The sequence below is a fragment of the Perca flavescens genome, chromosome 2 (assembly GCF_004354835.1).
Source record: "Perca flavescens isolate YP-PL-M2 chromosome 2, PFLA_1.0, whole genome shotgun sequence".
Classification (NCBI taxonomy): Eukaryota; Metazoa; Chordata; class Actinopteri; order Perciformes; family Percidae; genus Perca; species Perca flavescens.
In genome coordinates, this window is record NC_041332.1 from 39,656,115 (window position 1) to 39,674,239 (window position 18,125).

An 18,125-nucleotide genomic window follows, 5' to 3' on the forward strand; every position below is an offset into this window, starting at 1 on the left:
TGATGTAGGGCATGGGCGATATGGTTGAGCACCAAATCTCCGATTTTATTTCTTTTAATTCGATTTCCGATTTTTTTTTCGATTTTCCCCCCTACTTATTAAGGAAAGCAAACGGCAAACAACTTAAAAACAAATTTTGCTGTTATTTAAAACAAAAGCAATACAAATGTAACCCCCATTTCTGGGATGAATAAGAAATAAATGAACACCCTCATGGAATTAAAGTCCTAGCTGTGTTTTAAGTCACACTAAGTCACACGTCGAGAGCTTCTCTCTTCTCTCAGTCCCTTGGCAACAAGTTCACCGGTGTGGTCTTGGTATGGTCCTCGGGAAAGTATGACGTTTGGAGGGAAATACTCCGCAAATCCCACACATTGAAATGCACCGTTAAACTCATATAAGGTTGCATAGTCCGACTGGACCACATGTCGGTTGCTGCCGAATAAAACGACAGCTCCTCCAGTTCTCTGCCGACTTTCTCTCGTGTGCTGTTGTACAGCTGGGGCAAGGCGACTTCACTGAAGTACTTGCGGCTGGGTAGCTCATATCTGGGGTCTAAGGTTTTAATCAAATTAATAAACCCTGTCTTCTCCACGTTATATATGAGTACCATGTCTTTGGCTATGTGCAAAGCGACCGCTTCGGTGATTGTTCTCCACCGTGCCCCTTTCCTGTCATATGCGGTGCCTTGTGCAAAGGATTCGGCTACAGTTAGCGTTTTTTTTAGCTAAGGTTTGTTGGTCACTGCGGTTTTGTTTGTCTCGGAGAGACTGGAATTTTTCATATTTGGCTGGATGTCTCGGTTTCAGGTGTTGGTATAGGTTTGTGGTGCTGCTGCCTTTTGACTGAGAAAAAACTAGGCTTTAGGCAAATGTTGCAGCGTGGGGTCTCTTGCTCCACGTCTGTCGCAGAAAACCCGTATCAGTTCCAAACAGATGATTTTATTCCTTTCTTGGGAACAAATTTCCCATTCTCACCGGTAGCCATGTTGTCGCTTGCTGTTGCTGTTTCGTGTGTGCTATGATGTTGTTGTTGTCGCTTGCCATGCTGCTATGTGAAACTAACGCTACGGAAGCTCCGGGGAGCCAAAAATGCGCCATTACACAAAAACTCGATTTACTAATTTTTTTTAAATCGCCCACAACAAAAAATTTGAATTAATTAATTTAAATCGATTTTTCGCCCAGGCCTAAGGTGATGATATCACAGAATATGAAGACCGACATCTGAAGCATTCATCACCATTGTGACAGCCCTGTTAGGTAGTGCCTTGTCTTGTTTGTTTGGTCATGAACCTCAGGGCATGTGCACTTTTCTTTCCATGAACCAACAATTACAGTAAAACATGGTGAGGAGCAGTTGAACCGGAAGTCGTTCTGGTCCGCCTTAGTGAAGGCTGTCATAAAGCTTTTATTCCTGCCCCGAAAAGCGAGGATCTCCAAGGAGCTATAAGCAAGGATACACAAGCTGAAAGCCATTGCTAACTCTGATGTTCATGTTAAATGTGGCCAAAGCTTCAAATAATGACATAAAAGAAAGAAATCCTTTTGAGCAAATACCTCAGATTTCCCACTGTTCTAAATGGTTCCGATTTTTTATTTTATTTTTTTAACTCTAGGCTCAATATCATATTATACCAAGCCGGTTTTCTATACATGATCATCTGCTCCAGGCAGGCACTACTGCAGTGTTTATGTTACACACCGTGCCACATGCGGCTGTGGCTCAGTGGTAGAGCGGTTGCCTGCCAATCGGAAGGTTGGTGGTTCGATCCTTGGCCCTGCAGTCCCATGTCGAAGTGTCCTTGGGCAAGACACTGAACCCCGAGTTGCCCACGATGCTGTGCATCGGAGTGTGAATGAGTATCTGATGAGCAGGTGGCACCTTGTACGGCAGCCTCGACCACAGTGTATGAATGAATCGTGAATGGTTCCTGTACAATGTTAAAGCGCTCTGAGTAGTCGTTGAGACTAGAAAAGCGCTATATAAGAACAGTCCATTTACATTTACATGCAGCTACAAGGTAACACCAGGGAAAGTGCTGCTATATACTCTGTTGCACTCAGTCTCAGGCTGCAATGGAATATACACTATACAGAGGCAGAGATGTGGAGATCAGGAAACGCAGACCAATCAGAGAAGACTGGGCTTTTTCGGGATGTGGGCTTAAAGAGACAGGCACTCAAACAGAGCATCTCATACAGGCGTGGCAGCCATGGGCAGCATGAGAAAATCAAGTGTTTTTGAACATTAAAGCATGTTAACATTTTCTAATTTCAGGATCTAGTTACAAGTAATTTATTGTCAGATGTACTACAATTACAGAAGCAGTCTTCACTGAAAATCTTGAGTCTCAGACTCCAACCAACAATTAAATTTGTTTAAAACAGAACATCACAAGTAAAACTTAATGAAAATCTAAGACATAAAAGTAGTGCAAGTTAAAATATGGATATATAGAATAGAATATAAACATATATAAATAATAAACATACTCTACTCCAGTCCGCTGTGCGTTAATAAAGGCAGTCTGGAAAATAAATTAGAGTCAGTACTGACAGGGATGCACAGATAACGATGCCACGCGCATGTACTCGTACTTGTAATCATAAAATTACTACCACACCCGATACCACCTCATGGCAATGTGATATCAACTTCTCAGTCGAGCAGGTATAGGCGGTGGAAGAGGAGCAATGCCAGCCGTTTTGGAGATTTTTGGCTGTAAAAATAACAGAGGCTCTTACCCAATACATGATTGCACTTGATCAGCCATTGTCAGTCGTTAATAATATTGGGTTTCGACGTCTTCTCATTGTACTGGAGCTATGGTATGAGATTCCCAGCTGTCACTACATCACAGAAACAGTGTTTCCAAAGCTGCATGACTTTGTGAGAAAGCACATCAGCAGCCTGTTGCCCGTTAACTTCACCACTGATATTTGGATAGAATAGTCATTTAAAGTAGCTGTGATAAAACCTCTTCTGAAAAAAACCCACCTTCGATCCTAAGGTCTTAGCCAACTATAAACCTATATCTAATCTCCACTTTCTCTCCAAGATCCTTGAGACTAGTTGCTAATCGGTTATGTGACTTTCTACATAGCAATAGTTTGAGGACTTTCAGTCAGGATTTAGAATGCATCATAGCACAGAGACAGTACTGGTGAAAATTACTAACGACCTTCTAACTGCTTCAGACAAAGGACTTGTCTTAATAGATCTTAGTGCTGCATTCAACACTATTGACCATACCATCCTGTTACAGAGACTGGAACACTTAGTTGGCATTAGAGTAATCGCACAAAGCTGGTTTAAGTCCTATTTATCTGATTGATCTCAATTTGTTAATGTTAACGAAGAATCCTCCAGGCACGCTGAAGTTAGCCATGGCGTTCCACAAGGCTCAGTGCTTGGACCAATTCTATTCACCTTATATATGCTTCCTCTAGGCAATATTATTAGGAAACACTCAATTAACTTTCATTGTTATGTGGCTGACACCCAATTATACCTATCAATTAAGCCAGACGAAACCAGTCAGTTAACTAAACTCCAAGCATGCATCAAAGATATAAAATCATGGATGACTTACAATTTTCTGATGTTAAACCCAGACAAAACTGAAGTGATTGTGCTGGGCCCTACACACCTCCGAACCTCATTATCTAAAGACATAGCTACTCTAGATGGTATTGCCCTTGCCTCCAGCACTACTGTCAGAAATCTAGAGAGTTATTTTTGAATCAGGATATATCCTTTAACGCCCACTTAAAACAAACCTCAAGAACAGCCTTTTTTCACCTTCGTAACATTGCCAAAATTAGGAACATTCTGTCTCAACATGATGCTGAAAAACCAGTCCATGCATTTGTTACTTCCAGGCTGGAATATTGTAATTCCTTACTATCAGGATGCTCAAATAAAACCCTTAAGACTCTCCAGCTGATCCAGAATGTTGCAGCGCGTGTTCTGACAAGAACTAAGAAAAGAGATCATATTTCTCCTGTATTAGCTTCTCTGCATTGGCTTCCTGTAAAGTCCAGGATTGAATTTAAAATCCTTCCTCTGACCTACAAAGCTCTAAATGGTCAAGCACCATCATATCTAGAAGAGCTCATAGTACCTTATTGCCCCACTAGAGCTCTGCGCTCCCAGAATGCAGAGTTACTTGTGGTTCCTAGAGTCTCTAAAAGTAGAATGGGAGCCAGAGCCTTAAGCTATCAGGCTCCTCTCTTGTGGAACCAGCTTCCAGTCTGGGTTCGGGGGGCAGACACCGTCACCACATTTAAGAGTAAACTTAAAACTCTGCTCTTCGATAAAGCTTATAGTTAGGGAGTGAGGAGTTGCAGCGTTCAGCCAGACCGGCGGGGGAGGGTGTGTGTCTGCAGACGCGGGACCCCTTCTCTTCTCTGCTTCTCTTCATAGTCGTCAGATTAATCCACCATATAATCAATGATATAATCAAAGTAGAGGGAGGCAGGCCAGTACAGTCCAATCCGGCGGGGAAAATTCTAGCCCGACTAGGCTCCTCTCCTTAACCTGTCTCTCTTACTTATGCGGTTATAGTTTTAGAGGGGGACTTCCTTTGACACACTGAGCTTCTCTGTCCATCTGTGTGCATCCATGTCCCAGAAATGCTCGTTACTAACCTAGCTCTGGGGAGCTTAATCCCCCTTAGTCCTTGTTTTTTTTCGACCAGCATGTTTCCTTGGATTAGGGTGGTCCCTAAATCATGGTTGCAGCATGTCGCCGTGGTCCTGCTGCGCGCCCTGCTATGCCCTGTTACACCCTGCATTGCCCTGCTACGCCCGGCTATGCTCTGCTACGTCTTGTAACGCCCTGCTATGCCATGAACTACTACAACTACTATTTCTAGTCACTGTTCCATTGTCTTTATTGTGACTATTATTGCCGCTGTTCATCACACCAACCAACTGGCACCGCCTACCAAGAGCCTGGGTCTGTCCGAGGTTTCTCCCTTAAAAGGAAGTTTTTCTCACCACCGAGGTTTCTTCCTAAAAAGGGAGTTTTTCCTTGCCACTGTCGCACTAAAATGCTTGCTCTTGGGGGGAATTACTGGAATTGTTGGTTCTTTGTATATTATAGAGCGGTCTAGACCTAACCTGACTCCGCCAGATGGATTGCTTCACATTTGCTCGGCATATCCATCTGGGAACTTTCCGTTGGAGAACTTTTGGGAAGGGGCGGAATACTGGTTATTTGATTGGATGAACCATCTGTCTATCACCTATGTTGGTGATAGACAGGCCAAATCAACCAATCAGATCCACGAAGCGTATGAAAATATAACCACAAGCCCTCCCCTGCTGCTGCAGGCAAAGCATAGCTCGTAAGCTCAGCATGCAAGCAACATGTCGGTAAAGGATATTTGCCGTTTGTGTAACGAGAATTTAGGAATAAAAGGCACCATTTCAGGTTCCCGGACCATATTCCAAAAGAAGGATCCCAGAGAAAAAAAGCATTAGCGAGCGGCTAACAGAATTAGGCTGATAATACTGATTAGCTGATTGGATAAACCATCGGTCTATCACCACCTAACCCACCTCAAAACCAACGCTGATTGGCCCGGTTGTTTGGCTAACGGCTCCAAATTTTCTCTGCCTCAAGATGCCAGACTGATCTGCGAGTGGAAAACTGGAGCTCGCGAGATCAGGACGGTCTCACAAGGCTAATCTAGACCTACTCTATCTGCGAAGTGTCTTGAGATAACTCCTGTTATGATTTGATACTATAAATAAAATTGAATTGAAAACCACATGGCTACTTAATGCGAATGACATCATCAGTCTTTGCGTTCTTCATTCTTTCCAAACTTCACTCAGTATTTTAATATCAGGAATTATGATTTATTTTATAATACAATAGCTCAGGGAAATATCCAACCCATGGGCACTAAGCTTTGAATAGAAAAAGGCATGGTACTTTGAAAACACTGCTTCGTTTTAACAGTATCAGAGCAGGCCAAAATCAGCCGTGTGTCTGAAAACACCCATGGACCCCAGACAGATTATCCTTGAATCGGTACGCTGTATAGGTGACTACCAAAATGTAAGTACTTGTACTTGGTCTTTGTTGTATCGGTGCAAACTAGTGTTAATTTCGTCAGGCGAGACGAGACTAAATATGTTCGTCAACGACCTTTTTTTCCATGACTAAGACGAGACTGCGCCAATGTCCAAAAACGGTGACTAAGACTAAATTAACATGCATTATTGTTGACGAAAAAAGACAAGACTAAAATGTTTTGTATAAAATAAAAACTAAGATAAAATCTCTCTTCATTTTCGTCTACAATCGCCTCTACTTTTTCATCATGAGATAGAATATTCAGCCATTACTAGGGTTGGGTACCGAGACCCGGTGCTAATACGGCACCGACCGGTGCCTTAACGACCGTTATCTACCGGACCGAATAGCAACGCGGATTTCGGTGCCACTTAAATGCTTGCGCTTCTCTCTGATGCTCATCATTGGACGTTAGAGGCAACCAAAACATCGCTGCACGGGACGCTAGTTAACACTACACTTGGCAGCAGGTAACGTTAGCCTATCGTTAGCTAGCAGCTGGAGTAAACGGTTAAAATGCTGACAGCTAAACGGTGTAAAAGTTTCTGTATTTCACTGTGTAGAATTCCAACACAGAGACGTAGAACAGTCTGTAGCTGCCGTTGTCTGAAAAACACATATGTTGCGTTCATTTGAAATACGCCTCCCCAGCTTCGTGCTGCATTCAAAGTTATTGTAAAATATCCTTTTCCCATGCAGTGGTTGTTTTTGTCGTTGAATAGGAATTTACTGGTGAAATAAGGAAGAGGCTCAAAATTTATATAACATTATATAATTTATTTTTATAAAACTATTTGACTGAAATGGTTATTAAAAATAATCTCAGAAATAATTTGACTAAAACTTGACTAAAATATATTGAGTTCTCTTTTGACTAGAGAGAGAACTAAAATGACGAGACTTTTAGTCAACTAAAACTTGACTAACAAAAAAAGATATGTGAATGACTAAATATGACTAAACTTAACAAGGACATTTGGAATAAGACTAAATTAAAAATAGGTGACAAAATTAACACTAGTGCAAACCTAATACGGACACATGAGAGGGGGAGTTTGTGACGCTGCTTTAAAACCAGCCACTGCATGAATGTCGGAAGAAGAAAGGAGAGGCGGAGAGCCTCAAGCGGACACGGAAACCACAAACCATAGTAGCTGCGTTTCTTTGTTCTACGAGCCCAGGTTAAGTTAGTCACCGTAACAACAGCCTATACGATACATATACACGATATTAGAGGGGTGACTGGGGCTCAGCTGGTAGACCTTCTACTAGGGGTGTAACGATATACCGTGGTACGATTTATCGCGATGCAAAAATGTTTCGATATGTATCGTAGAGGTATGGCGATATTATAATAAAAAAAACCAAATTATTATTATTATTTTTTTTTTTTACTACCACCATATAGGTGCTGACACACATACCAGACGGCCGACCATCGGCAGAAAAGCCAGTCGAGATGATCAGTCGCGTCCCCGAGGTCCAAAAAACCATAGATATAGAATAATATGCAAAAAACTGCCTCGGGACACATCAAAAAGACGAGAGGAGACGAGACGTAATAAGCCTCCATAACAGCAGGCGGCGCTAATCTGTATTGTTGCCCAAGAAATGACAACCGGCAGCTGATTGGACGAATGCGTCACATGGGTTTGTTTTCTCCGGATATTCAGATCTGGACTGTCATGGCGGCCGTTCAGAATACGATCTCATATTGTACTAAAATAGTACACTGAAACGTGTTTCTGAAAACATTTTAAGCGAGAAATAGGCCATGCAGTTCCTGAATCTGTCTTCATTTCAGCTCAACAAAGGTCAGTTTAAAAGATTTTCATCAGATTTTGAGAGTCTGTAGTCACCTCATTCCGCTCGTCATTTCCGGGTGAGTCCCGACGGCCCTGCCGCCGACCGAACATGTCAGGTCGGCCAAAATGAACGCCGACAGCCCCCCAGACTGACGACGACACGGGACACACCGAACCGATTTGCAGAGGTGTCAAAAGTATTCACATTCATTACTCAAGTAAAAGTATCGATACTAGGGTTTGAAAAGACTTTTGTAGAAGTTGAAGTATCAACTCAAGCTTTTTACTTAAGTAAAAGTGTAAAAGTACTGGTTTCAAAACTACTTAAAGTATAAAAGTAAAAGTAATGTAAGGCAGAGATCTTCAACAAGGGGTCCTCAAAGTCATTGCAGGGGCCCTCCAAATTATTGTAAATTTTTGAGTCTTTTTATTATCTTTGAGTCTTTTAAAATTAAAATGCCTTAACATAATTCCAACATATTATTAGCAAACATAAATTCCCACTGATGATAAGCTTACTGGCCTATAGGTAAGGTAGTCCCTAAGATATCAGCCCACAGATACAGTTAATCCTAGATTTACTGTGCCACATACAGTATGTCACATACAGTATGTAACATTAAAATATGATTTATAAAATCATGCCAACAATTAATATTTTAATAGCTTATGAAAAAAGGGTATGTAAGAAGGCTTTAGGTTGCCCTAACAGTTATTGTAGGCCCAGTTTAATATGCAACTTAATTTCATACAATATGTAGTAGGGGGTCCCTGCTACATCTCACTTTAAGTAAAGGGATCCTTGGCTTAAAAAACATTGAAGACCCCTGACCCCTGGAAACAATGCCTTGGACAACAGCTTAACCCCAAAACGTTAGGACAAAATCATATGACTATAATAATGTTATATTAAAATCATACCTGCAAACTCAGAAGGGCTGAAAAAGGTGACACATCTCTTCTGTGTTTATCAGACAACGGCAGCTACAGTCTGGTGTTACAATCCTCTCCAGTGAAATACAGACACACTTTACACCGTTTAGCTGTCCGTTTTAACCGTGTTTACTCCAGCTGCTAGCTAACCGTAGGCTAACGTTAGCTGCTGCCAACTGTAGTGTTAACTAGCGTCCCCGCGGCGGGCGATGTTTCAGTTCCTCTAACGTCCGTTTTGGAGCATCAGAGAGAAGCGCAGGCATTTAAGTGGCACCTAAATAAGGCACAGAAATCCACGTTGCTATTTGGTCGGTAGATAACGGTCGTTAAGGCACCGGTCTGTGCAGGTTTGATGGATCGCGTACAAACCAATAGGGTGTCGGAATGACTATGTTTATACTTCTCATCCAACCACAATCAAATTCACTCTATCCGGATGGAGCGATTTGGATAGGGTTTTTTGTGTGTGTTTTTTTTGAACGATGACGAGCCGGAATGAAAACAAGCCAAACTGAAATATGAGCAACGAGGCTATTTTTAAAATGTAAGGAGTAGAAAGTACAGATAATTCCGTGAAAATGTAAGGAGTAGAAGTAAAAAGTATGCTGTAAAATAATTACTCCAGTAAAGTATAGATACCCAAAATTTCTACTTAAGTAAGGTAACGAAGTATTTGTACTTCGTTACTTGACACCTCTGCCGATTTGAGTCACTGACCTCGCCAGACTGTCCTACGGCCGATAATCGGCTTGATGTGTGGAGTTAGCAAGCTCATGTTAGCCAACTAACACCGGCTAGCTCGCCGTGCTTTCATGCCGCTTCGCTTACAGAGAATGAGTTGAACAGCGGGCTGGGTCTAACGTTAGCACCCGCTGCCCAGGATTGTGGGGTAAAATATGTATTTGTTTCAATTCTGTAACATAGACGAAATGAGTGGCACATAACGTGAAGTAACATGGCATTTTGTTTTGTTTGAGTTTTAACTTGTCCAGTGGGGCAAGTAAATTTCTGTTCCACTTGCCCTACAAAAAATCCACTTGTCCCGGACAAGCGGACAAGCCTTAATGTCGAGCCCTGTACCATCATCTACCAATTGGAAGCTTGTTGGTTTGATCACTGGCCCTGCAGTCCCATGTCGAATTGTCCTTGGGCAAGACACTGAACCCTGAATTGCACCCAATGCTGTGCCATCGGAGTGTGAATGAATGAGCAGTCTCGACCACCAGTGTTTGAATGTGTGTGTGAATAGTGACTACAATTTAAAAGCACTTTAAGTAGTCGTTAAGACTAGAAAAGCGCTAAATACAGTCCATTTACATTTAAGATATACAGTACAAGTTTTTATATTTTAACAAGTTTTATAAACTGATTGTAATAAACACGCAAAGGCAAATCATTTGTTCATGCTCAACTTGCATTGCCTAAGTAAAAAGTTATATTTGATCTGCAACTGTCAGGGCTCAACACTAACTTTTTTTCCCCCAAGGAAGTAGAAAAATTTAGGAGCGCATAAAGAATTTTAGGGGCGCAATGAAAATGTCAAATAATGTGTTTTTCTTTCATAAAAAGGAATACGAGGAGACGTTTACAAGAAAAGGGATTTCATTTATTTGAATAGAACAAGTAGCCTATACTAGGTTTTTGATTATTTCTGTTTCAAACTGTTAATTTAATAATTATGTAATAATTTATACTTTAAAATGTACATGGTTCAAGGTTCATTTATTGTCATTGTACAACAAATGTCCCACTAAATCCAGCTACCGTAATTTTCGGACTATAAGTCGCACCGGACTATAAGTCGCATTTATTTAGAATATAAATACAAGAGTTATTCAACTACACAATAGCACACAGAACAATACGCTGAATACGGTGGGTGTCCGGTATGTTAACGTAACACATTAACAGTTATTGAACTATACAATAGCACACAGAACAATTAGCTACCAGGGCGTGGAGCATGGATGTATTAAAAGGCGTAGAGACGTAACTGCACCGTGAACGAGCCCCTCCCGACTCGTTCCAGTCTTGCTTTCAGCCCACAATTAGCCGATTAGCTTTCTTTGTTTTCTTTATTGCAGTAAGAGTCACCTTTTCGCTGAGTCTCCCTCATAAGTTTCTACCTCATTTCAAACTCTCTTTCTGCTGCTCGATTACCGTTTTCGGCTGCATATTTTACTACCTGCAGTTTGTTATCTCTTTTCTTTCTCAGTTGTCTTTAGGAGGAGCGTTCTAGTTGTCACAAGCCTAGAGCGCCCCCTCTCATGACTGTAGAGCGGTAATGTTTTCAGTATGAATTAACATGTAAAAACATGTTAAATTATATATATTTTGATATATAAGTCGCACCTGACTTTAAGTCGCAGGACCAGCCAAAGTAGGAAAAAAAGTGCAAATTATAGTCCGGAAAATACGGTAATAGAGTGACTTACATAAAGGTAACAGCTATTACCGTTGGTGAACAGTGATAATTGTAGCACATTTTTTACAATATGTATTATGAAATACAAAACGATATGAAGTGTAATGTTTTCTGTTTTCTATTTTATACTGATCAGTACACCGAATATACAGCAGTGGTAAAACTTCCACGGTTTGGCATGCATGTGAAACGGAGATTAATTGCAGTTTAACCTTCATATTGTTAAATACAGTTTCACTGTCGCTGTGAAACCGCATACACATGATCAGAGGTAAAACTGCGAGGTAGGGCGCAGAGCACAGAGACAAACTGTGGCGCATGTACACGTTGTTGCTTCGGGTTTTAGCCGCAACGAGGTCAGAGGTGAAATAATATGAGCTTGGCAGCAATTCCGAGCGGTGCGCAATGCCAAGGGCAGTGTTCCTCTGTCTCCACCATTCCCCCCATAGAAAAAACAATGGCACAGCCAGCGCAAGGCGGTTCACCGCAGATCATGTGTAGGCGGCTTTACCTGTACAGGGCACGGCAGAGAGACTCTGTAACATGCTCTGTTAACAGGGACAGCAATGGCGATAAAGCGGTTGCAACTGTGGTTACTTTTTAAAACACCACGCAGACAACGCTCGCTGCAACATAATATAATGACGAGCCGAGAGCAGCCGCTCTGAGACACGCTGTATGTGGTCCAGTGAAGACAGAAAGACAACAATGTAGGGATGCAAATTATCGATTAATTCATTAATCATTAGTTGACTGACTTTATCGATCAATTAACGATTAACTGATAAGCGGCTTTTTTCCTGAGAATGTAAATTTCTCACGGTATCAATAGTGTCTTTAACATAAAAAGCAAAATATTGCTTATATACTGAATAAAAATGCATGTTATATTGCTCAGTTGATGTTTTATTGTACCAGTTGGGATACGGTACAGATAATGGCATTTATGTAGTTTAACAAAATAAATTATGCACAGCCTGGTTGAGTTTGTCAGCTAAATTATCAGCTCTATGTCTCTCTAACGTGAGAAGCACTGCTGACTTTACCTGCCAGTCGTTTCCAATGTAGTGGCAAGTGATTGTTATGTAGCTCTCTGTAGTCAGTGCCGTCCAACAATCCGTCGTCAGAGCCACATTAGGCTAACTGTGTTTTTAACTCAGCCTTCTTGTTTTTGTAGCGTGCTTCCAAGTGGGTAGTAATGGTCGCTCAAGAAGGGATATTAAATCCTGGCTCCATGTAGTGTAATAACTCCCAAAATCCCTCACCGTCAGTGGTGCTAATTGGTATAATTATATCTTTTTCGTAGGGCTGTCCTCGACTAAAGAAATTCTTAGTCGACTAACACTTATAGGATTTTGTCGACTAATCGATTAGTTGATTTAATTGACAGAGCTGTGCGCTTTGAGAGGTGGTTAAGACTAGAAAAGCACAATATAAATGTAGTTAATTAACCATCTGTAAAACTGAGTTTCTCCATAATTAATCCTGCAAAAGCAGCACTTTAAATCTTGTGTTTACCATAAATGTCCTCAGAAGTTTCTTGGAAATGAGTAATTAAGCATGAATAAGCATAAAAAAATGACTAATCGACTAAAGAAATCTTAGTCGACTAAGACCAAAGCGACCGACTAGTCGACTAATTGACTAAGAGGTGGCAGCCCTACTTTTTCGATCATGTCGCAAATCCTCTGAGTAATGCCCTCCGCTTTCCTGTGGTCACATACTCGCCTTCCCACCACAGCAGCGATTGTAGGTTGTGAAGGCGACAGACTTCCTCGCTGCAACATGGCTGCATGCAAGTTATGAAGGTGGTATCTTAGCGAACTCGTAGAGCTGCTGAACTTAAACATAGTACCGCAGAGTTTACATTGGGCGTCTTTGTCATCATTAATTAATTTGAAAAGCTCCCACACTCCGCTCCGTTTTGACCGCCTCAAGTTTGCGTCGGGTCTCTCGCCGCCCGCGAGAATCTCTTGTTACGTTCAATTAGGCCTACGTCCTGTGGAAAACTTAGATTGCAATGTTCAGTTAGCCGACAATTAATTTAATTGAGTAAATTCTTAACGACAATCGATAGTTGATTAACTGTTTACATCCCTACAACAATGTAAAACTATATGTAGCGAAGTTCACATCTGCAAAAAATGGCAAGTACGAAAATACCCTAACGTTATTCACACAAGCTCCTAAATATATTTTACAGTTGGCACACATTATTTTTAGTCGCACTGTCGAGCCTTGACTGTGTACTCCAACTCAAAATGCATGTTTAAAGTAATATGCCGTGTGATTAGGCCAGGTAAAGCAACCATTTTTAAAGAAAAATATTTTTATTCATTCAATTTTTGGAAATTGCCCCTATTGACATGACTCACCGATGGCCCCAGCTCCGAAAGTGTCATCGTTGAACTGATCAATTTCATCTTCCTCCTGTATCAGTCCCTCATCTTCCTCCTCCAGCGTACAGTCTTCATCCAGGGACTGCAAAGACAGCAGGGAAGACATAAAGGAACAAGGAACAGAGTGAGAGCGAGGAAGGAAGGAGGCAGGCATGAAGATGTGGTGGAGTGGGGAAAGAAAGTGACGCAGGTTAGAGAGAAGATAGGAGGAGGAAGGGAGGAAAAATTCAAAGCATGGATCAATAAAGTATATTTAATAATTATTATTATTATAAAAATAGAATAGGAGGAAGCAGCCAAAGGTGTGGCTCAGCCATGTGGTGGAATTTCCAGAAAGACCATCTTGTGGTATGATGAGACAAAGGGAAAGCTTAGACAACATGAGGTCATTCATAGGTCACAGGTTATGGGACAAAAATATTCGGCCAGTCCCTAATAACCAAACCTGTTCATGTATAAATATGTATGCGCCTCTACAGATTCAGGGAATCTCGGCAGCTGCATGATAAGGGAATGTTTTGTCTCCTTTTGGAGGTCAGTGAAAACTAGGCTTTAGTTAAGCAATCTGTGTTTACGGTGCCCACAATATCTTTGTTTACATTGAAGGTTCAGCTAAACTTGTTTAAATACACCTTCAGGAAGATAACAACTTCAGAGAGTTGGGACGGCACGACATGATAACACACCGTGCTTAAACTGTACTGTACCTCTCCTCAATTGAGTGTAAATTAAATGCTTCTGTGTCATCAAGGTCTTCCAAATCTTCTTCACATATGTGAAATGAGTTGTGCTGTGGAGGTTTTCCTTAAAGTGATTCGGAGTAATTTCACCATAGGGTCCTTTGTACCACGGCCTCGAGCCAAACAACCCCCCGTCTTACTGCTACCGGCAGTAAGACGAGTGCTTACAAATTACAACACCGAAAAGAGATACAACACAAATATGTATTAATTTAACTTAACTAACCCTTTAAAAGTAAGTGTTGTAGTACAACTAGCAGGAGACAAGTTATAATTGAGGTAAGTCTGGAGACACTACCTTATTTAATCATTAAATTAATAAATATTTTTGTTGTATCTCTTTTCGGTGTTGTAATTTGTAGACGTCCCTAAACACTCGTCTTACTGCCGGTAGCAGTAGCAGCAGAAAGCAGAAGCCAGCAGGCAAGTGTTATTTAAAAAGGTCCCATGGAATGAAAATTTCACTTTATGAGGTTTTTTAACATTAATATGAGTTCCCCCAACCTGGCTATGGTCCCCCAGGGGCTAGAAATGGTGATAGGTGTAAACCGAGCCCTGAGTATCCTGCTCTGCCTTTGAGAAAATGAAAGCTCAGATGGGCCGATCTGGAATCTTCTCCTTATGAGGTCATAAGGAGCAAGATTACCTCCCCTTTCTCTGCTTTGCCCGCCCAGAGAATTTGGCCCACCCATGAGAAAGAGAGACATCACAGGTTTCAAAAGAGCAAAGTGGCAGTTGGTCAAGGCCACACCCCCCACTCTCCACCCATACAGGAACACTAATAATATAATGATACAAAGGATTAACAATATATTTTTGATTCTTTGTAGGGTTACTAAAATGTTATGAGCAGGGTACACAATTAGCACCATCCTTCAGCAAAATATGCAAGTGGCTGGTAGATTTGCCAAAATAGCAATGGCAATCTATTAAATGGCTGAAAAATAAAATCCTGCCTCCCACTGGATCTGGGTCTGTCCGCTGCCAGCTGTGCAGCCGGCTGATATACTGGCATCAGTATTAAATTGAGACTGTTTCATAACAGTACTGTACATAACTGTACTCAAGACTAGCTTTTCAAGTGGACTTAGGCACGGATCGGCTTGATCATATAATCGGATCGAAATTTGGATTTGGATGATGTTTAATTCATGTTAACAATCACTTTCGTTTTAACTAATACCAATATACATAAACAAAGACACACACACACACACATACACACACACACACACACACACACACACACACACACACACACGAGGAGGATGTTGTTGAAAAAAAAGTTGTTCGAGGACTGGGAGCAACTTAAATGACCACATGTGGGCCCCGGGGACTCATTACATTAAAAACCTATCAACATCACTGGCTAATATTGGTAGCGAGAGAAACAAGCTAGTGGACTACCAAGTTGCTGAATTGAGGACAGAATTTGGTTTGGTGGCGGTTATGATTGTTTTGCGGCGGTTACGTTTAAAACACACACACACACACACACACACACACACACACACACACACACACAATTTATGTAATTACCAGAAAAGACTTCCCTTGTTGCAGGAACAAGGGAAAAGTACAAGACACTCTAAAGATAAAGAAACAATAAATGTAAGTAAAGAGAATGAACAGTGAAGGTGTAGTGATTAATTCTATGTTTTTAGCCAGTTGTAAGCTTGCCAGTAATTTTCTTAAAATACAAAAATGACATCCAAAATGTAAATAAACATGGGCTTCCAGTGCAACATTACACTATAAAAAGGTTTATGGCCATTTTGGCTTTAATAGCAAAACTAGCCATCAATTTTCTGCTGCTAATGGTGGCATTATAAACCATAATAATAAGTGTGAGGATTTCCTTTTTAGTGCCAACTGGTGGCCATGAGCCTATGACAATAAGTCATAAATTAGTATAACAACTAACGCTAGGTGCAAAAATATATATAACTTAGCTAGCATGATTAAATGTCAAGTAGCACTACAGAGGTCAAAATGTGCAACATTTTTGAAAAGTGAAAATGTAGTTGAGTGACAATTCAGTTTGATTCAATACTAGCCCAACTACACTATGACTTATAAGTTAACATATAGCAGTGACTGTCAAATACCAGTTACATTAGCTAGTAAACTGTGACCGGGCATGGGGAAACTCACTGGGGAACACATCAGAGCGTAGCAGCAGTCGAGACATTAATTTAGGTAACGTTAAATATACCGGTTTATAGCTCCCCTTTAAGTTTTACCAAGTTTAAATTATATGAATAAACAGCACTCGTCGTGACATTTTCTCCAGGATCTTCTGTAACCATGCAGGTAGCAAGTGAGCCCGTTAGCCACAATGCTAATACTGACGTTACATCACGCAGGACGCATGCCGATGGAAAACTGCTGCCCTGAAACTAACCACAGGGACACAGCTTAAAACTGTCGCATATTGGCATTTCATAACTGAGATTCATTTATGAAACAATAAGCTCATGCTTGTCACCACTGGAAGGGAGCGCTCCCCTTTCCTCTGGCTCATATCACCAGGCAAGCTGGCTGCTTCACAGGCCGCCAACCACATTGAATTTGGCAGTCGCATAAACAATAGACAACATTCACCATATAAATCAAACACCATCTGTTATTACTATCAGCTCTCTGTAAAACATCCGAAATTATTTTTCAGGAAAAGGGCACATGGGTCTTGGGGTACAATAGGCCTACTCACCTGAAATCGGAACATCTAACGTTATCTTTAGGCTTTCGGGAAAAGAAGTGCTTCGGGAGCGAGGTGGCGCGCAAATGACGCAACAGGGACGTCCACTTGAACGTGCGTTGCGGAACAACGTGAACGAGCACGTATTTGGGGGCGGCACTGGGCGCTGCTGTTTTCACGTCTGCTGCATTCACGTTCTTTTCGGATGGTCCCATTTCCCGAGTTGTCAAGTCGTTCTTCCTACTTTGGTGTGTTCATGAGCTTTAATAGGCGCTACAAAGAAGATGTGTTGTATTTTGTTGCTCAAGGCATTTACACAACACATTGATCGGTTTCCAATATTTATTTTCAATTGAAGCGGATTTTCTTCCAGATGAGCCACCAAAATATTGCTTTAGCGTACATGACTTGTTATCAGGGTTAATGCTAATAAATAATGTCTTACTAATCTAGGTCACACTATGTAGACAGCGCCGCAACGGTTAATAGCCTATTGCAAATTACATGTGAAAAAAAAGTGACTAACTATAGGCCTACGTGAATTAACATTTCTTATCAACCATAACCCATATCTACGGTGGCCGATGAAGATGTTTTCTTAATTTGCTTGTGTTTTGTCTATTTGCGTGTTTAATTAAGTTGCAGTGCGAGAATTTGGTGATGGAGAGGTTAAGAAAATAAGGAAAATTTATATCTCAATTTCCTCTTCTTCCGAAAGTAAAAGAGGTGAACTTTAAAATTTTAAATGAAATCTACCCAACACGCTGAGATTCAATTTTGATACAAATAACTGTGTTTTTTGTGAAAAGGAAATTGAGAATCTAGAACATGTATTTTTTCTGTGTGAGTTGGTGCAATCTTTCTGGAGAGATCTGCAGAGATGGTTGCAGACCAGGGAAATTGAGATACCACCTCTGACAGTGAAGAATATAAAGTTTGGTGTTTTTGTTGAAGATAAGAAGAACAATTTGGTGCTTTTAGGAAAACATTTTATACATAAATGCAGATATTTTAAGACCAAGCCCTCCCTGA

General features: G+C 41.0%; 1 protein-coding gene across 2 annotated transcripts in view; it reads right to left on the minus strand.

The window, feature by feature from the left end:
• patl1 (PAT1 homolog 1, processing body mRNA decay factor) overlaps positions 1-17,232 on the minus strand; it is a 53,413-nt gene extending 36,181 nt beyond the window's left edge. For both annotated transcript variants that reach the window (XM_028600438.1, XM_028600445.1), the window contains exons 1-2: positions 17,106-17,232; positions 13,629-13,734 (exon numbers count right to left, since the gene is read on the minus strand). In XM_028600438.1, coding sequence (XP_028456239.1) covers positions 13,629-13,734; positions 17,106-17,120 — 121 coding nt within the window. In that variant the 5' untranslated portion in view covers positions 17,121-17,232. The remainder of the gene's footprint in view (positions 1-13,628; positions 13,735-17,105) is intronic.
• Positions 17,233-18,125: the final 893 nt, after the last annotated feature.